Source organism: Pongo pygmaeus, chromosome 4, assembly GCF_028885625.2.
Source record: "Pongo pygmaeus isolate AG05252 chromosome 4, NHGRI_mPonPyg2-v2.0_pri, whole genome shotgun sequence".
NCBI lineage: Eukaryota > Metazoa > Chordata > Mammalia > Primates > Hominidae > Pongo > Pongo pygmaeus.
This window is the reverse complement of record NC_072377.2, coordinates 162,328,089-162,351,106: the sequence shown is the minus strand read 5'-3', so window position 1 is coordinate 162,351,106 and position 23,018 is coordinate 162,328,089. Positions and strand designations below refer to the sequence as shown.

Sequence of the window (23,018 nt, the reverse complement as noted above, 5' to 3'; positions counted from 1 at the left end):
CAGATTCTGTGAGAGAGGGAGAGTGGGAGAACATGAGATTGAAAATGAATGCAGGAGAATGTGTAGGAAAGTGTGCATGATGGCCTAGAATAAGCTCAAAATTTAAAGTCAAGGGATCCACATTTAAGATCTAGCTACATACTTCCTGGCTGTGTGGAGCTCTGTGTTTTCCTCTCCCCATTAAATTTTTTCCTTGTCTTTGCTGTGGCCAGGCTGGTCCCTCCACAGGCCCTACTCTATCCAAAAGGTGGCTAAGTCCTGGGAGTGGGGTGGGTGGTCAGTGGGGGTGAGGTCAGGGGCATACCGCAGAGTCATGAACCTGGACATTAGGAGAGCTGGGATTTGCCCCGGCTCTCACATTAACTCACTAGGTGAGCTTGGGCAAGTTCTTTTTTGGGTGGGCTTTCCTCTCTTCTGTAAAACAAGAGTAGACCAGACCATTAAAAGCTTCCTTCTGTGTTGGAAGTCCTGGGATGCAGACAGGTTGGGCAGAGTCTCAGGGAGGTGGGAGCCTGCGGCAGAAGGAGGTGGCTCATATACACACAGCCAGCCCTGGACAAGAAGTGGCAAGTCCTTTCCACCTTTGGATTCCTTGCCTCCCTTCTGCAGAATGGATCATAAACGCTACCTTCGTGTCAGGCATTGTACAGATTAAGCCCTCAGAGGACAGTGTTATTAAGTTGTGATGAATTTGGATTCTGGAGCCAGGCACTTCCTGGTTTAAACCCTGCCAAGCTACTTAAGTTCTCAAGTCTCAGTTTTCTCATCCATAAAATGGGAATAACAATATTGACATCACTGGTGGATTTATAATAGGTGAGGAGTGCAAGCTCCTTGACAGCAGGGACTTTGCTTTGATCATGCTGTTTCCCGTGCTGAGAACAGTTCCTGTCACACACTGGGTTCTCAGTACAGATGTGTGGAATGGCTATCGAATAAAACACTTTGCACTTTGCTTGATGTATAATACACAATCAATGACCCTTAGCTGTTCTTTTAAAATGCTGCTTTGGTTATTAGTAAACATTGCCTATTCAGTCCATTATCACAGCAACTCTGTGAGATGGGCACTGTTATTACATCACTTACCACACAGCTAGGAGACAGCACAGCCAGAGTTTGAATCCAGGTGCTATATGGGGGCACCCTGTCCTTGAGAAAGCACATGACCTACAAGCCTTCTCTTCTCTTTTTTGCAGCCTTTGGAGTTCCCTGTAACTCCTTTTGCATGGATATAATTTGCGGAGAAGGGGAGAGGAAAGAAGGGTAGCAGGGTAGTTACCTTTTAGGGCACCTCTGGGTATAGGGATGTAGAATGTGTCCCCTTTGGTTTAGCTCTGAATGGACAAGTCCCCAGGAAGCAGTTCTTGGCCTAGTTCCTTGAAGAATGCATTTGGTGACTCCTTCAGTTATGCAGGGGTTAGACATGAATTGCTTGGTGTCTGCCTGGCCTGGCCTGCCCGGGTTTTCCTATACAATTTCATTTGTATCCATCTCTTAACGATGAGCAATAGGATGGAGAACAGAAGGGAGAATGGCATGTGAGGCTGGCCACCCAGCCTCCTGGGCCCCGGCTCATGCCTTCTGGCTGAGGTCTGCCTTTGCCAGGGCTAACATTCAGCAAATTAAATCAACCAAGGCTCCTAGAAGGATAAACAACTGGTGGTGCTCGGAAGAGGGCAGCTAAAGGAATTAGAGGTGAGGGCGGGGATGGCCCCTGGAACCACATTCTCAGACATTCCCCCAGCAACAAAGCTGCAGTCCGCTGACAGTGCTGGGGCTTGTGCCAGCCTCTCCTCCATCCCCAGGCCGTCTGAGAGGATTGCAATCGTGACATGGGCAAATAACCAGGAACAGCGGTTGGAGGAAGGGAGGGAAGTGGCCACAGAATCCTATTGCTGGAACAACCTTCAGGGTCCTTCTGAGCCTCTGTTTCTCTCAAATTGTAATCTGCCCACTCCCTGAATCAGAATTACTGGGGGCCTGGTGAAAAGCAGGTGCCTGCTGCAGAGGGTGGTCTGCAGGCCAGAGTTCCTGAGTGTGGCTAGGCAGGGAATTACTCATGGGCCTTGATAACAGTGCAGACACTCAGGCCTGCAGCTCCGGGTTTTTTAGGCTGGGCCCTGTATTAGTCCATTTGTGTTGCTATAAAGGAATACATAAGGCTGGGTAATTTATAAAGAAAAGAGGTTTATTTTGGCTCACGGTTCTGCGAGCCATACAAGAAGCATGGCACCAGCATCTGCTTCTGGTGAGGGCCTCAGGCTGCTTCCACTCGTGGCAGAAAGTGAAGGGGAGCCTGTGTGTGCAGAGATCAAGTGGTGAGAGAGGAAGTGAGAGAGAAAGGGAGGAGGTGCCAGGCTCTTTTTAATAACCAGCTCTTGAGGAAACTGTCATGGGAATTTGCTGAGTAAAAACTCTCTCATTACTACCAGCATGCACCAAGCCATTCATGAGGGATCCACCCCATGAGCCTAACACCTCCTACCAGGCCCACCTACAACAATGGGACCACATTCTACCATGAGACTTGGTGGGGACAAATAAACCATATCCACAGCAGACCTGGATACCCGTGTTTTCAATACACTGTAGAATATTCTAATAGATATCCCTGAGACCTCTGTTCCTAGAGATCTCTGACACTTAGGCTTAGAACTCACTGATGGAGGCAGAAAGCATAGAGGCTAAGGGGATGGGGTCCAGAGTCTGTGGACCTTAAATCTTTGACTTCAGATTACCTAGTCCCCATGCCTGGAGCCCACACTGCCCTTAACCATGAGAGCTTGTTATTTAATGTCTCTAAGCCACAGTTTCTTCATCTATAAAGTGGAACTCATGAGGGTGCCTCCTTATAATGATGATGTGGGAATGAAATAAGAATAACATTTGTAAACACAGTGCCTGGCATCCAGTTAGCTCAATCAATCGCCTCTGAAGGTGAAAAGTAGGCTGCATACCTCCTTTGTCTTTTCTCGTAGGAAACTGAGGTGAAGCCAATCACCCCTAAGAGGAGAGCTGCTGGCACCAACACTGGAGCCATCTGTAGACTGGTGGTATCTTTCTGATTTGCTCTACAGGGTATTTTTTTTTTCTTTTGGAGACGGAGTCTTGCTCTGTCGCCCAGGCTGGAGTGCAGTGGTGCGATCTCAGCTCACTGCAACCTCTGCCTCCCGGGTTCAAGCAATTCTCCTGCCTTAGCCTCCTGAGTAGCTGGGATTACAGGCGCCCGCCAGTACGTCTGGCTAATTTTTGTATTTTTAGTAGAGACGGGGTTTTACCATATTGCCAAGGCTGGTTTCCAACTCCTGAGCTCAGGAAATCCACCCGCCTTGGCCTCCCAAAGTGCTGGGATTACAGGTGTGAGCCACGACGCCCAGCCTGTACAGGACTATCATGACTGAGTCAGTGGAAGGTCAGGGTAAGGTTGTGGGACTTGGAACTAGAATGCTTCCATTCAAATCCCGACTCCTTTAATACCTAGGTGATAGGCTGATCTGTGCAGCAAATCACCATGGCACATGTTTACCTGTGTAACAAACCTGCCCATCCTGCACATGTACGCTGGAACTTAAAAGTTGATGAAACAAAAAACAAATCCCTACTCTTACTGTTTGTGTGACTTTGGGTTAATTAATCTTGCTGAGCCTTTGTTTTCCCATTTGTAAGTTGGGGACAACATTTGTAAGGATCCTAGGAAGGTGGTTGGAATAATAAAATGCTCACTTAGCACAGTGCCAAGTCCATAGCAAAGGCTCTATAATCTGCAGCCACTATGAGGATTCTTATTTATTGCGCACCACACTTTGGCTTAGTCTCTGTCCTGTTTAGCTCACAGGCTTGTTCAAGTGATGCCAGATCAATTGCGTTTTGTGACCCTCCATTGGAACTTTCCCTGATTCCTCTATGGAACTTTCCACTCACTGGGTGTAATCTTGGCAACCACAACCTGGTGCACACAGAACCATCAGTTGGTTGGTGGTCAAGCCCTCTGTGTTCCCAAAGTGTGTAGCCATTAGGGGAAACTGAGGTGATGGGAGAGGCCTTGGTTGGCTGGGATGAAAAGATAACTTAGGAACAGGATGCGTGTAGCAGCTCTCTCCTCTGCCCTTTCCTGGCTGGATTAGGGAGTGGATGCGACCCTTGCTCCTTGCCCCACTCCCACCCCCAGATGTTCAGGGAATACCTTAGATGTCCGTCAGAGGGGGTGATTGGGTACTGCTGCGTCAGACTGGGTGAGGCAGCCAGGAAGCCATCAGGCTTCCTGGATCTGGAATGAGGTCAGCCAGGGATGGGATCCGGGAAAGGCTGCTGCCCATCAGAGCCTGGCGCTGATTTTCCAGAGAGCGTCACAGGCTCTTCCCGAAGGGTAAAATCTGGGCAGGAATCCCAAGTGGCAGTTGTGGTGGAGGTGGAAGCTGAGATGAGCTAAGAGAGAGGTCCTGCCAATTTACAGTGGCAAAGACTGGGTTGGAGATGCTGTAGGTTCTGAGCTCTCTGCATGGATAAGAGCCTGCCTGAGGTTTTAGAGCATATAAAATGCTGCTAGAGTCTGTGGGGCTTACTCCTGGGCTTCCTCCTCCCCCTGAGCCTTGATTACATACCTTTACAATCATGTTTATCTCATTGTATCAAGGTTGGCAGATATCTGCTGCCTGGGCCTTCACTGATCATTAGCAACAGCAATTGATAATAAGTCGTGGTCCTCTTTCTTGCTGAGGCTAGAAAAGCCCTCAGAAGCCTTGGTGATGTAACACTTGAAGCAGCTGCCTCCAGTCCAAGGGGTGATGAAACTTTTTGCTCTCTCTGTTATACATTAGAGTGACTTATTCCAATGTTTACACTCAACGCTTCACAAGGGTAGGCACTTGGTGTGTCTTGTTCACTATTCCATCCTCAGCAACTAGCCTTATACCTGGCCCGTAGCAGGAGCCCAGTAAATATTTGTGACTGTCCTCCAGAGGACTGTGAGTTTCTCGAGGACAAGGATTATGTCTAGATTATGTCTAGGACACAGTAAGGACTCCATGAGTTTATTCTGAGTTCAATGCTAGTATCTATAATCAAGGGAGGAAAAAAAGTAGTCCCTCATGCTTGGTGGTGGATGTCACTTCACCAAATAACTGCCGTGCTGACGTGGGGCAGGTGGGACACGTAGGCATGTCATCACTGATGCATCTAGCTCTGGTTTCCAAGCACAAAGACCCTTGTCTTTCCACTTAATCATCCAGGAGTCTCGATAAGTTATCATTGCTGTTTTAGGGATGAGGAAACTGATGCTTGGAGAGATTTAAGATGCTTGTTGAAGAGCATGTGACAATTGAATGTTGGAGCTAAATCCGGAACCTGGGTCAGCGCACTTGCAGGCCACTGTTCTTTCTCTGGCCACTGTACTGCTTTTTCTGAGTCTCTAAAGTTGTGACCCATGATCTGTCATATGCCGTGTTTTGGTTTGGGAGGCTTTTTGGAATCCTGGACCTACCATCCTTCATAAGTTTTAAGTGTCACAGGTACAGCCTTTTTAGAACTTTTTGAGATTTCCCAGTCCAGAGACTCTTAACCTGGAGTCTCACGATGAGCTTGGTGGTGGTGGTTGGGTGGGGTGGGGGTCGAGGGGGAGGTCCAAGTGCCCTGAGCCCATGCACCACTTTTTATGTATAAGTGCATTTCTCTAGAGAGGAAGTATGAGCTTGCATCAGAGTCTCACAAATGGGTACATGGCCCCATAATTAGGTTAAGAACCAATGATCAAAACCCACTATGTCGTTTTGCATGTGGAGAAACTAAGACCTACACAAGGGACTTTTTCAGAACCATAATCTTTGACCAGAGATTCTATTCCTCCTCTCAACAGAGGACTGATTACGGTGAGCAGCAACCTCAGCTACGTCATCGAGCCCCTCCCTGACAGCGAGGGCCAACACCTTATTTACAGATCTGAACATCTCAAGCCGCCCCCGGGAAACTGTGGGTTCGAGCACTCCAAGCCCACCACCAGGGACTGGGCTCTTCAGTTTACACAACAGACCAAGAAGCGACCTCGCAGGGTGAGTTTTGAGGCTCTCAGTGCAGAAATCAACCTGGGGACAGGCTTGTCCCCTCTGAGGTTGCTTACTTTGAATCCAGGAGTATTTCTAAATTGAAGGGTGATGCCTAAGAAGAAGGAAATAGTGTTTTTCTTTTATTCTGAGTCATTGTTGAGTGTGAAATACCCTCATCATAGAATAACTGCTTTTGGGGGAAAACACTACTACCTTTAAAACACTCAGAGGCTGACTTCAGAAAGCTTAAAAAGTGAAAAGAAGGCTGGGCGCCATGGCTCATGCCTATAATCCCAGCACTTTGGGAGGCTAAAGCAGGCAGATTGCTTGAGGCCAGGAGTTTGAGTCCAGCCTGGGCAACATGGCGAAACCCCATCTCTACTAAAAGTACAAAAATTAGCTGGGCATGATGGCTGGGTGCCTGTAGTCCCAACTACTTGGGAGGCTGAGGCACGGGAATCACTTGAACCCGGAAGGCTGAGATAACAGTGAGTTGGGATGGCGCCACTGCACTCCAGCCTGGGTGACAGAGCGAGACCCTGCCTCAGAAAAATAAATAAAAATTAAAAAGTAGAAAAAAAAAGTATGCCTTCCCTATTGGAGTAGACACTACACCATATGCACATAGTCCTCATATTGATTCATACTGAAAACGACAGGGTGTTTCGAGGTTTCGAGGTTCTGTGGGAACATGGTGGTTAGCACACTCCTTCTCATATGCCGGCCTCTGTCCTGCCTGTGCTCATCAGCTCATCTCAGTATTTTCTGAGAATAAAGGACTGAATCCAGTGTCCCAGAGCAGCCTCCAGCAATAACCAAATGGCAGTGGAAGGTGTTATGTGAGTGACGGCCACCACAGCCAAGAACATCTCTAGTGCCCAATAACAAAATCATTACGGAGGTAGCTGCTGCTTATCCAGCAGCCCTGTTTCTTAGCAGTTTTTTAAAAATGAGGCCAAGTCCACTATTTCTACAGCACTGATCTGTTTCTCTTTCTTAGATGAAAAGGGAAGATTTAAACTCCATGAAGTATGTGGAGCTTTACCTCGTGGCTGATTATGCAGAGGTAAGGGGGAGGCAATGGGTCTTGCAGAAAAACTGCTCTCTTGACAGCTTCCATTCCAGGCTCCAGACTGCTTTGGGGAAATGTTGCCCATTCATCTTTCTCCAGTTCATCTATGATTTTGACCTTAAATCTGACCAAAGGCCGGGTGTGGCGGCTCACGCCTGTAATCGCAGCACTTTGGGTGGCCAAGGCGGGTGGATCACCTGAGGTCAGGAGTTTGAGACCAGCCTGGCCAACATGGTGAAACCCCATCTCTACTAAAAATACAAAATTAGCTGGGCATGGTGGCGCATGCCTGTAATCCCAGCTACTTGGGAGGCTGAGGCAGGAGAATTTCCTGAACCTGGGAGGCGGAGGTTGCAGTGAACTGAGATCATGCCACTGCACTGCAGCCTGAGCAACAAGAGCGAAACTCCGTCTCGAAGAAAAAAAAATCTGACCAAAGGCTCATTTTGCCATTTTAAACATAGTTGGGGGGAACTCCCCCAACTCCCCCCACCCCTTCCTCACCCGCCCCCACACACAGCTAAGCCTCTCCTGGCTTGATACATCAATCACATAGAAAATCAAGACAGTTGTCTGATTAACATTTCTTGTACTGGGTCTGAAGACCTTTAGATTCTGGTGTTTATTCTGAGGAACCCAGGAATTGTCTATGGAAATTCTAAAACTTTTTTTTTTGCAAAGATAATAAATATATTCCCAGTCATCCGACTGAAAACTGTATTCTTGCCCATGTGTGTGGGTCCATTTTTATAATCATGTCGGTGCCAAATGATGACCTAAAGCCATGGTCCCCAAAATGTGGTCCCCAGAGCACCAGCGTCAGCAGCACCCTTGTGTAAGATGCAAATTCTTGGGCCCTACCCCCGACCTCCTGAATCCCAGACTGTCAGGGTGGGGTCCAGAGATCCATGTTTTAACAAGGCCTCTGAGCGATTGGGTTGCACAGTCAAGTTTGAGAACCACTGACCTAAAGGCATAGCAGTTCAGCCTTTAACTCCATGTTCCTCAAATCAGACAGATTCTAAGATTGGATGAACCCTCACCTGGCTCATCATATATTTCATTTATTCATCAGTGATCTCTTGATTTTCTATTATGTGCCGAGCACCTGGACATACAGATCTCAAGAAGACAGACCCTCCCCGGGCATCGCAGAGTTTGCAGTAACAGCACACAAACCTGTAGGTCCAAAGTGTGATAAGCACTAGGATGGACCATTAGGAGGGATGAAAGTGCAGACAATGGGGGATTCAACATGGTTTTGGGAATTAGGGAAAGCTTCTCTGACATTGAAGCAGACACCTAAAGAGTGAGTTTAGGCCCCAGAGCCCATATTTGCCTAAATTAGCCAGATGTTACCTCCAATTCTCACTTTGTTGAGTGACTCCATCATATAAGTACTAAGTGCATCTTCCGTGCATGGGATGTCATTATGAGCTGAGCGCTCGCTGTGTTCAAGCAGGGCAGACACTGGCCTCGGTCTCTCCTGAGGATACAGCCCATCACAACTCCAGTCTGTCCGTATCCCATCCACATGGTTTAGCTACCATCTCCCCAAAGAGCTCATTCTAAGGCAGCTGTACCTAGTCACATTTCCAAAGCATGTGTCCTGGCAGCGGGACCTGGTAGTGGGGAGAGCACTAGGCTGCAGGCCAGAAGGTCTTTGAGTGTTAGTCACTGGATGTTAGTTAGCGGCAGAAGGAGGTGGCCCTTGAAGCTGTCTTAAAAGACAAGGAGGAGTTAACTGGGCAGAGGAGTGGAGGTGAAGGGCATTCCGGGCCGAGGGAACATCGTGCTCTGCTTTGAAAAGCGTTTAGCTTTTTAATTGATGTTGACATTGGTTTTTCCAACAGCTGTTTGTGTGTGTGTGTGTGTGTGTGTGTGTGCGCGCGCGCGTGTGTGTGTGTGTATGTGTTCTATGTTTTCTGTTTCCTCTCCAAAGACTAGTGTGTGTATAGGATGGGGGAATAGTGTGGGGAGCAAAATCCAAAGCTGGTTTAAAAGCCAGCTGAGGCTCCATAGTCGTGGGAGGAGATAACTGACTCTGGCCTGCCCTGCCCGACTGCCCGTAGTGGGAGGACTGGTGGAAGAAAACTGAGCTCTTCTGACTCTGGAACATTCTTCCATTTAAATTCTGCGTCTGTGATCATCTAATACAATGGTCTCGAGTCGTTTTTTTTCAGCTACAGAATCCTTTGGTTAGATGGAAGTTCCTGGGAATCCCAATAGTTAAGCATATAGAGCCCAGCTGCTCTGTTTAAAGGTGGAGTGTTTCTCCCCTTTGACGCTGCACTGTTCTCAGAGGAATCTCTGTGCAGGGTTTAAAACCCACTGGGTGTGAATCTCCAGCAGCTGGAGAAGTGGGCAGCATGGTGGGAGGCAGGGATTAGGCATCTTCTGTCTCCTGACCTCCAGAGTCACAGCACACCCCCAGAGAAAAAGCGTCCACTCAAGGTGCCTCCAGGACTCTGATGTCAGCTAGAGCCATCTTTCTCTTACAAAGCATAGCATCTCAGCAACAGCCCTGGGTTCCCAACAGGGCTGTGATTCATGCAGCCGTGGCGGATAAGGGAATGTGATCATTTCTCAGAGTCCTGGACACCCCTCTGCTGAAGGCTTTGAATGATTCATTTGAGGGACTGGGGTGGGGGTGTAACAGGCCAGGCTGGGTTCACAGGCTCACGAATCATCCCCTCTCCACCTGTCTCCATCCTCTGCAGACAGAAATATATTCTTGACAATTAATTAATTAATCTGAGAGGATGGGAAGACAGGAAAGGGGAGGGCTGCTTTACCATGATTTATAACCTGCTGCAGAGACAGGACAGCCTTCACCGTGGGGTGAATGCAGAGCAGGGAGTGGAGACACAGATAGGGAGAGCAAGACCCTGCTGCTGCCTAGAGAGAGAGTTGTCAGCGGTAAAAATGAGCAGGCAGCTCTTTGCTCCCTGGGCCTAGGTGGGAGCTTCTAGGGTGGTTCTCAGTTTATTCATTCCCCAGGTGGAACGGAATCCAGGTGGGGATAAAGAGTAAGGTGGGCTGTTGTAGGAGTAGACAGGATAGCTGTAAACACAGGCCTGTAAAGGACTTCCACGATGCTGGCACAGTGCAAAGTGGCTGGGAAAGGATGGTGCTGCATGTGGTACTTGCTGTGTCACCCTAGAAAATGTAAGCTTGAGACAGTCCTTTCTTTAGATCAGGGGTCTGCAAACTATACCCCATGGTCACATCCAGCCTATCCTGTGTTTTTGCAAACAAAGTTTTACTGGAACACAGCCAGGCCCATTGGTTTCTGTATTATACAGGCCTGCTTCTGAGCCACCTGCACAGCTGAAGAGTTGTAGCAGAGACTATGGGGCTGCAAAGCCTAATCCGGCCTTTGCAGAAAAGGTTTGTTGACTCCTGCTTCAGACTACTCTGGACAACAGAATTCGCTCCTTAAATTATGGTGGTCTCATTGGGCAGTTCTTTGAAGAGAAGATTAATATTTTTTTGAAAGACAATGAAATCTGACCCTGATGTTCTAATAAATATTACTAAATGAATGGAAATGCTGCAACGCTGTCTGTACCGAGAGACCAATTTAGAAACAGGAGGCCTCTATAATGAGAAACTCCTGGATTAACACCTTGGAAAGGTCTAAGTTACAGTGTCACACTGAATCTAACTCTAGAAAGCAGCGGTGACAGATTCTCTTCTGGTGAGTGGCAGTTTTAAGGAAGCCTAAGAATGTCCACAAGCTGTGGTGAAAGGGAAATGGTGGATTTCTTCCCTGTATCAGGGCTGGTACACACCTCTGGCCAAACAAATACCCCAGGTTGTTTTACTTGGCTGTTCTTGTTGTTTCTTTCTTAGACATTCTCATGGGATGGGGTGGAGGAAGGACGTGAAGATTTTGAATTGAAATAACATGTATGGTGGGTACCTAAGATAAATTAGAGAGGACCCAGATTCTGTGTAACAATGGCAGTGTACAGGACATGCCCATCATTTTTAAATTTAATTAGCAGTTGTAGCAGGTTTTCTCTTTACACTGTGAAGCTTTCCTTCATCATTGCAGCTCAGAGAGATCTATCTTTTTGAGGCAGGAATGGTAAATAGGAGGTATTCATACTGAAATGTCCTCTTTCTGGTACCCATGGCTGATATTTCTAATGGAACACAGCTTTCTTTCCTGTGCTTTGTTAGAAATGTCTGATTGCGGCCGGGCGCAGTGGCTAACGCCCGTAATCCCAGCACTTTGAGAGGCCAAGGCAGATGGATCAGTTGAGGTCAGGAGTTTGAGACCAGCCTGACCAACATGGTGAAACCCCATCACTACTAAAAATACAAAAATTAGCTGGCCATGGTGGCGAGCACCTGTAATCCCAGCTACTCAGGAGGCTGAGACAGGAGAATCGCTTGAACCCGGGAGGCAGAGGTTGTGAGCCAAAATCGCGCCACTGCACTCCAGCCTGGGCAACAAGAGTGAGACTCTGTCTCAAAAAAAAAAGAAAAAAGAAATGTCTGATTGAATCGACGCAGTCTCAGAATTCTTCTCATTCTTCTCACTGTAGAAGGCACTGCCAGTAGATCTGAGTGGTGTGCAAGATGAAGCCTATTTGCCAGTGTCTTATGGACCTCCTCGTTGGCACTCATGTCATTCACATGACCTCCCACTGTGGTTATTTCTGTGCACGTTTTCCTGGCAGGTTTTCTCAACCATTTCACTTGTATACTCCTTAAGTACAGGATCTGTCACTCAGGATCTGCCACAGTTATTTCTGGCCCTCTCTGTTTTAATTGAAGCTCCTCTAGGCTAGAACCAAGATCTCACACTTCTTTGTGTCCTACATAGTGCTAAGCACGATGCCTTGCCCATAGCAGGCATTCAGCAACAATTCGACCATTGTTGATTGACCACATGTAGGGAAGCCTTGTGAGATCTGCGTGATGGTGGCTTCATGTTGGGGTGATGACCAAGGTGAGGATTGGGTCAGTCCCCCTAAGCCCCAGTGGGAGTTTGCCAGAGGCCCTGTAGTTTGAAGGACAGGAGAATAAGATGTGCTTCAAGGGTTAGAGGAAGGCAATTCTACTCCATGCATAATTATTGCATGCCTACTGTGTGTGCTGCACTGAGCTAGTAGCTGTGGATATGAAGATGGATGTGATAGGTCCTACCCTCCAAAGCTCTTACTGTGGTGGGGAAGACAACTGCATAAAAATGACAACTCATAGAAGACAGAAGACAATAAAGAGCAAATTCAAAGACAAGTAATGGGGCGCAGGAAGCATCCTGCGAGAGGTTCTGGGATCTCACGTAGTTCTGCTTGTCCCATTTAGTTTCAGAAGAATCGACGAGACCAGGATGCCACCAAACACAAGCTCATAGAGATCGCCAACTATGTTGATAAGGTGAGACCAGGTGTGTACTTTGTGGGAAAGGTGCCAGGTGCCAGCACTTCCAAGGGCACTGGAGCTGCCTTCTGCTGGATTGAGCAGTGCCATAGAGGCCCAGGGTGGTCATGACAGAGCCCTGAACTACGTACCCTTAGGCAAGTAACTCATTTTCTTTGTGTTGCATTTTTTTTCTTTTGTTTTGTTTTCAACTTATAAATAGAAGGGCTGTCATAAATCAATGTGTGTGTGTGTGTGTTTTGTTATTTTTATTTTCCTGGTGGAATTTAAAAAAATGAAATCTTATGCCAATGTCTAGTATAAAAGTTAGATGAAAACAGACTGCTGTAAGCGGGAGCAGGGGTGAGGACCCAGAACGCTGTCCTTCTGACCCCTTCCTTTTACCCCTGCAGTGGCTCCCGAGCAGCTTGGGGTGTGGAAGAGCCCAGTTTAAGAATCCTTTAAGGTTCTTTAAGGTTCCTTCCAGATACAAAGCCCAGGGATTCTCTGGCTTAGGAGGGAATTGAGGTAGGTCAGGGTGGGAAAGACACACAGCCTTAAAAGTTGAGAAGTGGGCTGTTTGAGAAGTGAGCTGTTTGAGAAGTGGGTTGCTTGAGAAGTGGATTGTCTGAGAAGTGGGTTGCTTGGGGCTACTCTATAAAGTCTCCATCTGTAAAATTATCCTAAAATTATGTCTTGTCTCTTAGGAAGGATGTGCAGTGGTTAACTTTCCTAGGTCAGGACCTTTTACAAGATGCTCTTGGGAAATACCTACATTTTTGAATTTTACTAGAACAGGCTGGTCTGGAACTTGGAAATACGTTGTGTATATGAAAGAGGATATTTGTTATAGTACAAAATGCAGAATAGGTAACCTAGGATGACAATAGCCTCTTGGTAGGCTAGTAGTATATTGTTTTTAAAAGTAGGTTTTAATGTGTTTGGGATCACAGGTCTCTTTGAGAATCTGGTAACGTTTATTGAACAATTTTAGAATACTCATAACATTGATGAAGCTTAACTTTGGGCCTGCTAGGGATTCATGAATTCCGGGTCTAAAGGGAAAATCATTTTTTCCTAAACACTAGAGAATATAGGAGATCACTTAAAATATGTTTTAGGGATTAACAGGCAAATGTATTAGTGTTCTGAAGTCATCAGATGGCAGTTTCCATGCCCGTGTTTTTTTTCTGCCCTAGATGGCTCTGGAAACAAAGGTCAGTGGTCAGTGACAGGTGAAAGTCAAACACTGGCATTTCCTGGAAGGACAGACTCTAGGGACACAGTCCAGTCCTCTCTCTAGCTCCTGACTCACTCAAGAATAACATTTAAATAATCCTACAACCCAAACACTCGACATCTGGGAAAACAAGGGAAGCTTGTTTCCCTGGGGAGAATATGGGAGGCTGACCTGCTTTCCCCCATGTGACATCTATTGTTTGGAGACCTGGCAGGTGCGGACTTGGCTGGGTATCCCCTCTGTGGGGTATGTGATGGAACCAAGGGCGCTGGTGACAAGTGAAGGGAGAAGACAGGCACCAGCAAGCCCCAGTCCTTACTGAAAGCCCTAAGCCTGGGTGGCCCATGCATCCTGTGCAGCCGTCTTGGCTCTCTCCTCGCGGCTGGTGTTAGTCACTCCTGGCGGGTAGGAGAAGCCACGCCCACTTCTCTGGAGCTTGCTGACCCAGCTACTTGAACTGAACTATTGTTGAACTAAAACTGGAGTGAATTGGACTCGTGCTGAATCATGAACCCAATCCAAAATGTTTTTCTGTAACTGTGAAAAAAAGCCAAGTTTACTTCCTTCAAAAGCTCCCTAGTAAAGCAAATTCAAACTGGAATCTGAACCTTTTATTTTCTGTAACGATTGAACTGGCACAAAACAGAAAAATCAAAATTTCCGTTGAAATAAACTGATATTTCACTGAATCTGGAGCCCATCTTGACCAGCATTTCTTGGAGCGAGTGGGTTATCTGGATGTGTAGATACTGCAGCACTGAAGTAGTAAAGGGTCACAAATAGGCTCTGAGATTGTAATTTGGGCCTTCATCCTGGCTCCACATCTTCTTGCTGAGACTTTGGGCAAATTCCTTAACTTCTCTAAGCCTCAGTGCCTAGTATATAAAAAGTGGTGGAAAAATGTTGGTGCTATGATTATTCTTTTTAGCTGGGGCAGTACCTACCAATTTTGGATAAAGATGGTATCTCCTGCTCATATGTCCTCTCCATATATGGGGCTTTTTATTAAGTCACTGGCTCAGTATTTGTAGGGTAGACCCATCAAAGAACTCATTGTACCCACACCTTCCAGTGGTTTAGCTTTAAAGAAAACCCTCCTCCTGCTTATATTTGTATGTGATGAAAAATGCCACATCATAAAAATTAGATGTAGCTCTAGCCTCGAGGAGGTCGAATCAGATCTTGCATATAGAATTTCAGGATCTCTGGTTTGGACAAAAGCCTGAAGATTACCAAGGAACTCTGTAGTCTATTGCTTGCAACCTGCTTATTCCATCCTTGACAAAACCTGAGACTGTCCAGGGATGGGGAAGAAAATTTGAAGAGTAAGCGTATCTATGCACTTTTATGTCATTTATACTCATTTACTTCCAAAATGAGTGGGAGATATTTTATAATAAAATATCCATGTATTAATATAATTTGGTATAGCCATACAAAAGAATATTATTCAGCAATAAAGAGAAATCATAAATGGATACACTCTAACACATGGATACATCGCAAAAACATTATGGTAAGTAGGAGAAGCCAGACACACAAAACCACATATTGTAAAACAGATGTCCAGAAAAGGCAGAATAAAAACAAAGTAGACGCATGGTTGCCTGGGCTGAGGGTGAGAATGGGAAATGACTATCAATAGACATGAGGGATCTCACCGATGTGATGAAAATGTTCTAACACTGGATGACGGCGATGGCTTTATTTTATTTTTATTTTTTTGAGACGGAGTTTCGCCCGTTGCCCAGGCTGGAGTGCAATGGCGCAATCTTGGCTCACCGCAACCGCTGCCTCCCGGGTTCAAGTGATTCTCCTGCCTCAGCCTCCTGAGTAGCTGGGATTACAGGCATGCGCCACCACGCCCAGCTAATTTTGTATTTTTAGTGGAGACGGGGTTTCTCCATGTTGGTCAGGCTGGTCTCGAACTCCCGACCTCATGTGATCCGTCCACCTCAGCCTCCCAGAGTGCTGGGATTACAGGTGTGAGCCACCACGCTTGGCTGGTGATGGCTTTAAAACTTGGTAAATTTACCAAAAAGTATTGAGCTGTACACTTAAAATAGGTGGGTATTATGGTATTCAAATTATACCTCAATGAAGTGGCTTTAAAAAATCTATATACAAGATAACTTTTTAGATACCCATAAGAAAGGTAAGGCCCACATAAGGAATTGGGAGAAAAAAATTGTATCAGACAGCCTGGCCAAGGGCACTGATTACAGAAGACAGCAAAGCTCAGCTCTGAGCTATCTCATGACCAGCTTTGTTTGAAAGCCTTCTTCCTATTTTAAAATGAAATTTATGTTCCTGTCTGTTTTACCTATTGACCTAAGCCCTACTTGAACATCATGCAGAACAACTTTTTCCACATGATAGACCTATTCATATCTGAAAGCAATTTTATCTCCTATCTCAGTCATCTCTAAACAAAGTCACTGCAATTCTGCCACCAGAATGTCCTGCTCTCTCTCAGGATCTCATTTTACCTTTCTAAAAAATGTCAATAACACCAGTGCCTCCTTCCCTTGGAGCCATGGGCAGAAGAGAAATCTGGTATCTGTGCTCTGAGTTCTTAGGCTAGGAAGGAGCTTTTTTTTAAAATTTATTTTTATTTTTTATTTTTAGTTTTTTTCTTTTTAATCTCAAACTCCAACAGAATGAAAGGAAGGGGCTTTCAAATCTCAGGTGGTATTGACAGATACTGTGGTTTTTCTGTGTCCTTTCAGTTTTACCGATCCTTGAACATCCGGATTGCTCTCGTGGGCTTGGAAGTGTGGACTCATGGGAACATGTGTGAAGTTTCGGAGAATCCATACTCTACCCTCTGGTCCTTTCTCAGCTGGAGGCGCAAGCTGCTTGCCCAGAAGTACCATGACAATGCCCAATTAATCACGTAAATAGCCTTTTTCCATATGTTGTGTTGTCCTTGCCTGCAAAGCCTCTGCCCACCGAGCACATGCTCAGAGTTTGCCCCATGGTGAGTGTTCGTTGTACAAGGCCATTCTGACTCCCTGGTCCAGAGAATCAGGCATTTCCTAAACATGTGCTCTGTACCCAGCATACACCAGAGAATGTTTAAAAGCCTGAGTCACATTAGTCCTAAGAAATGTTTACAGTCTAATGGGAAAATTAGACTTACCCATATTCCATTGAGCATCTGAAATAATTGCGTATGTATTTGGGAAGGGACTGACTGTTGGTCAAGTCTTAGAGTTTCTAAGAGGCTCATCTTAATATTTCTGACACTTTGTTCTAATATATGAGCTGATCTCCCAACACAGGCACAGGAGAGCGGGCTCCTTGTGTTGTCCTTCACTTGGTTCCCAAGGGGCACAGGGCTGAGTGCCTGAGAGAGTCCAAGTGTTAGACAGTGCAGGAACTGAGGGTTTGGTTGGAGGGAGACATTGAGGAGGGATTGTGCTAGATTTTCATCAGCCCCAGAGAGGCAGTGATGGGGGTCACATGTGACAGTGCCCCAGGGTGATTATTTGGTATTTATTAGTGTTGACTTCTGAAGGTATTTTGACGCAGTTACAACAAAAGGCATATAGATAATAAAACCATTTATCTTCTTCTTCTTTTTTTTTTTTTGAGACAGAGTTTCCTTCTGCTGCCCAGGCTGGAGTGCAGTAGTGCGATCTCGGCTCACTGCAACCTCCACCTCTTGGGCTCAAGCAATTCTAGTGCCTCAGCCTCCCAAGTAGCTGAGATTGCAGGCATGCACCACCATGCCCGGCCAATTTTTGTGTTTTTAATAGAGACAGGATTTCGCCATGTTGGCCAAACTGGTCTTGAACTCCTGGCCTCAAGCGATCCGCCCGCCTCGGCCTCCCAAAGTGCTGGGATTATAGGCGTGAGCCACACATGCCTGGCCTTAAAACCATTTTTCTTCTGTTCCCTAAATATAGCTGAGTTAATAATCATTTAAACTTTGGCTTATCCTTTTAAAGAAACTGGGAAAAATAACTGTCCCCAAAACCTGGGCTGTAAATAGTTACTTCGTGACGGTACATTTGCCTAGGAAGAGTCTTTGGCTATTAGAACTTTTGGCCTGAACTTTGGAACATTTAGAAAATAACTAGTAGGACTTCATATCAATTTGCATATTTCTTTGCAGATTGTTTCTCTGAAGATAAGTCTGCCTGTAATTCAGCAAACATTTATTGTATACCCATTATGTGTGAGATTCTGTGCTAGGTTCTACTGATCCCAAAACAGTTAGGATAGTCTTGCTGTCAAAGATATCATGGTCTAGATGAGAAGGCAAACGTGGAGATAAGTACCACATAATGAATTTCCATATAGATTCTTTCAATACATTACATGTTTGTGGCATGCACAGAAACACTGGTAGTATTTTTTTTCTTCTCCCGTACCCTGGATGTATATAACTGAAAGAGGGATGTATTCAACTGGGGAAAATGCAGCTTGCTGCTGGCAGATTAGGATCCCATTGCAAAACAAAGGCAGAAAACAGCTCATTCTTGCATCCAGCTGCACTTTGTGAGGCTCCTGATGGGGCACAGCTGTTTCCTTGGCCCCTGAGTATGTGGGAATGAAGCATCATCGGCCCCACAGCTGCTGCCCCGATGCCCCCACCCCTACCCTGCGGGACTCTCACCACAGAGCCAGGGATAAGGTATTGGATCCCGGCAGCTGATGGAAGTGGGCATGATTCACTTCAGCATCAGAATCTGTGCCACCCTTCCATCAGCCTCTCCTTCTGACCTTTTCCTGTGCAGCAGGAATGCAATGCAGCTTTGCAAACCCTGCCCATTTCCTTCCAAGGAATCAGCTCTGGGTATATTGTGGGAGATAAACGACCTTTCTCTCTCTCTCTGTGTTCCTCTGGAGTCGTGAGGGAGTAGGTGAGAGGAAGTGAGAGGTGTGGTGAGCTGGAAGTTGTCCAGTTGGCCTGGTTACAAGGGCCTCTCCCCTTGGGAATGACCTGGGAAAGTCAGCGGGGCCAGGGAACCCCGTGATGGCCACCTACTCCCGGGCACATTGGAACAGCCCTCTCAGTCCCCTCCCCGGTCACTGTCTCTCCTTGCCTCCTGCAGGGGCATGTCCTTCCACGGCACCACCATCGGCCTGGCCCCCCTCATGGCCATGTGCTCTGTGTACCAGTCTGGAGGAGTCAACATGGTGAGTCTCAGCACGTGTGTGTGTGCTGCAGAAGGCGCTGAGCTGCCTTTCAAGACCAGAGGTCATCTTTTGAATAATAAGTTGATATTTATTATTGTAGCAGAAAAAACTTTGACATCGGGAAGGGCAATTGTTTAAAATGAAGTCATTAAGTTCTAACAGATGGAGGTACCGAAGGGTGAATTTTCATTTATTATAGTTCATTCCTTATCTTCAAGCTCAGGAACCCTGAAGAGATTACATGCATATGTCACTAGATCTCATATGTTCCAAACCAGGGACTGGCAAATAGTAACAGAGTAGAGGTTAAAAGTGTTTTTATTTCAGGTGGTGTGCTGTTATATATGTCATTAAGAAACCAGAACCTGTCTCAAAGTCATGGTTAGGAAATTACTGCCTTCTTTTGAAATTCACTCTGACTTCGTGAGACTATTTGTTTTGACTCTTCATTTCTAACCTGTGAAGTGCATATCAAGGAAGACTTCTCTCCATCTATTTGTCTGTCCCTCTATGCATTCTGTATTTATCGACAAAGTAGCATAATGGCCCAAACCACAGGCTCTAGGGTCTAAGCCTGTTGGGTTCAAAGAACAGCTGTGTGATTTTGGGTGAGTTAATGTGTGTTCTCAGCTGTAAAAAACACATGGTTTTACAGTTGATAATCATAGGATAGGAATGGGAATTAAATGAAATAACGCAGGAAACACACTTCCATGTTTAGTAAATCTCTTTCTGCTGCTTCTTTCCTGCTGGGTTTTTTTCCTCTTGATTTCTTAGCTTTTGCGTCATCAGACAGTACAACAAGTGCTGTGCCTGGAGTGTATCTGTCTTGTGTGGCTTTCTCAGGAAACACTAAGCCAAGTACACCCTATGTTTGAATCAAGGTGGTGTTTTCTATGTTGATTTCCTTATGTCTGGAGAGATATATATGTTCAGAAGAAGAATGGGGAAAAATCTTCCTCTTTCATTTATTCAGAAAGCATTTATTGGTCTGGAAGTTCATCCATAGGTCAGTTGTGGTCTGCAACCTTTGAGAACTCAGGAAACATGGACTTTTAAACATTTGATTTCCTCCTAGTGACAGGAGGTTCAACCTTGCTGTCGGAGGCACATATGGAGAGTCTGTACGCTCAGTGACAGTGGAATTGGTGGAGATCTGCAAGACTTGGCTAAGGATAAGGCACGGATGGGGGGCAGAGGCGCATCTGTCCCCTTGACCTTGACCTCAACTCTGTCTTCTGAGCAGGACCACTCCGAGAATGCCATTGGCGTGGCTGCCACCATGGCCCACGAGATGGGCCACAACTTTGGCATGACCCATGATTCTGCGGATTGCTGCTCGGCCAGTGCGGCTGATGGTGGGTGCATCATGGCAGCTGCCACTGGGTGAGTCAAACAGGAAGAGGGAGGATGGGGAGGAGGGTGGGCACACCTGGACAGTGTGACCCAGGGGTTCCTCCCAGCTGGCCCCACTGAGACTCCCTTAAACTTCTGATGGGGCCAAAAAATGTGGTTTTTACAACAAAGAAATTGAGAGAAGACCAAGGCAAATGTGCGGCAAGAACTTAACTTTCCAGCAGGAGGTTTGGTGCTGGTGTAACCCTAGATTTATTTAATTTCTGTTTTAAGGTGTTGAGTTATAAAATTGGCTTGGCTATATGTGTCTTTTTTATTTCATGAATTTTTGATGAGGACACATTTTGATCATAGCCACAACCCTTAATTCTTCTATCCCAAGAGAGTTGGATCAGTGCTGTTTCAATTCCAGGCTTCATTGAAAGCTCGGATGTAACAGAACAAGTTGAAGAAGAGGGCCATCCACACACCCCACAGTGACTTCTCAGGGAGTTTGCAGGCCACGTTACCCATGAGGAACCGGGCGAGGCAGCTGCATCTCCCTGTGGTCATAAGGGAATTTTTTTTTTTTTTTTTTTTTTTTTTAATGAAATGGAGTCTTGCTCTGTTGTCCAGGCTGGAGTGCAGTGGCACAATCTGGGCTCACTGCAAGCTCTGCCTCCCGGGTTCATGCCATTCTCCTGCCTTAGCCTCCCAAGAAGCTGGGACTACAGGCGCCCGCCACCAGGCCGGCTAATTTTTTGTATTTTTAGTAGAGGCAGGGTTTCACCGTGTTAGCCAGGATGGTCTTGATCTCCTAACATCGTGATCCACCCGCCTCGGCCTCCCAAAGTGCTGGGATTACAGGTGTGAGCCACCGCGCCCGGCCGGTCATGAGGGATTTTTAAAACCAGAGCATTTGAAGAGAATTAGGGAGTTTCTTCAAAGGACTTGTCTTCTAGCATCTGGACTCAGGCAGCACAAAGCATTGGGTTCTTCCAGGCTCTTTGGAAGGCATCACGACGGGACCTTGTGTTTCTTCACCCCAAACCATTAGGGCCTGCTTATGATTCTTAGAGAATAGTGTTTCAATGTCTCCAAGAAACAGTGCAGCTTTCTTAGAGCTCTGGTATCAATTTTTAAAAATTACTTCTCAGCTGTGACATGGAAAGGATGATGTTGGCTGGGTGCGGTGGCTCACGACTGTAATTCCAGCACTTTGTGAGGCTGAGGTGGGTGGTTCACCTGAGGTCAGGAGTTCGAGACCAGCCTGGCCAACATGGTGAAACCCCATCTCTACTAAAAATACAAAAATTAGCTGGGCATGGTGGTGCATGCCTGTGGTCCCAGCTACTAGGGAGGCTGAAGCAGGAGAATCACTTGAACTCAGGTGGCGAAGGTTGCAGTGAGCCAAGATTGTGCCACTGCACTCCAGCCTTCAGCCTGGGCAACAGAACAAGACTCCATCTCAAAACCACAACAACAAAAAAAGAATGAGGCAGGATACAACTTCACAGTCATGCCTGGATCCCTATAAGCCCATGGTTAAGCTCACCCCTTTCTCTCTCAATCTAAAAAGCATATCTGAAGACAAATGATTGAGAGTTATATTGATTACTATTCCCTTTCATTTTTAAATTATTCACAAATTTGGATAGTTTAACAATTATTAGTAACAAATTCCTTGTAGCATACCTTCCCACTGAAGGAAAACCTCCAGTTTCTTGGAGGATTTAACCTTTAATTGGTTTAGAGAATTGGGAGCAGGATAACTCTCCTTTTGTAGACCCAGGTGGTTGTACTTTTTGTCCTTTTCACCAATAGTGGGACCCAGGACCTTCCATACTCCTGTGATAAAGAGCATGCGTTTATGAGTTGGCTGGTTGAGTTTGGAGTGCCCTCTGCATCCTTAGAACAGCAATGAGACCACTGGCCCAGAAAGAAATAAAACTTATGATCTTGGCCTTTTTTTGGCCTGGTCCTCTGTTGCAAGAGAATATTCACCTGATATCAGCTTCAGGAAAAGTTTAGGTTGGCTGGTGTTTCCTTCAACCGAGCTAAGGCTCGGGAGACCTATTGTAACACACAACCCTTTACTTATTGCAGCTCCCTCATGCAATGGGCAGAAATTGCTACTCCTGATTCTCAAATGCTTCCTCCATGCAGAGTGAGAAAAATAAAATGCTATGGGATGGTTAATATCTCATCACTAAGGATGAAAGAATTCTAAATTAATGTATTGGTAAATGTTCTAAGGGGCCAGAATGTATGTGTGTGAGACAATGGGGGTCTGAACCCAGGTGGAGTCGGCCCTGTGGGTAGCAGGAGTGACAGCAGGAGTGACACCTGCCTGACTGCTGGATGCTCAGACTCCCCAGCTAATTCCAGCCTTGTCCTCTGCCAGTCACCCCTTTCCCAAAGTGTTCAATGGATGCAACAGGAGGGAGCTGGACAGGTATCTGCAGTCAGGCGGTGGAATGTGTCTCTCCAACATGCCAGACACCAGGATGCTGTATGGAGGCCGGAGGTGTGGGAACGGGTACCTGGAAGATGGGGAAGAGTGTGACTGTGGAGAAGAAGAGGTGAGGGGTCACAATGGTGCTAGCGGGAGGGGAAGAATTTGCATTGGTTTCAAAGCTCAAGGTCAAAAGAGAACACAATTGAAAATTTCTTAGTCACAGGCATTTCCTACATATAACTGTCCAGTACCCCATGAAAAATCAGATATGGAGAAGAAGCCTTCCAGATGGAGTGTTTGTGCTGCCTCTCCTAGTTTGTGGCCAGCATCGCTAGTGTCCAAGATCAG

The 23,018-nt window shown here is 46.3% G+C and overlaps 1 protein-coding gene across 2 annotated transcripts in view; it reads left to right on the top strand.

Moving 5' to 3' along the window:
* Nucleotides 1-23,018, top strand: part of ADAM19 (ADAM metallopeptidase domain 19) — a 98,189-nt gene that overhangs the window by 49,950 nt on the left and 25,221 nt on the right. For both annotated transcript variants that reach the window (XM_054489085.2, XM_054489084.2), the window contains exons 6-12: nucleotides 5,855-6,047; nucleotides 7,042-7,107; nucleotides 12,436-12,507; nucleotides 16,459-16,625; nucleotides 18,793-18,877; nucleotides 20,124-20,263; nucleotides 22,617-22,794. In XM_054489085.2, the coding sequence (XP_054345060.1) occupies nucleotides 5,855-6,047; nucleotides 7,042-7,107; nucleotides 12,436-12,507; nucleotides 16,459-16,625; nucleotides 18,793-18,877; nucleotides 20,124-20,263; nucleotides 22,617-22,794 (901 nt within the window). The remainder of the gene's footprint in view (nucleotides 1-5,854; nucleotides 6,048-7,041; nucleotides 7,108-12,435; nucleotides 12,508-16,458; nucleotides 16,626-18,792; nucleotides 18,878-20,123; nucleotides 20,264-22,616; nucleotides 22,795-23,018) is intronic.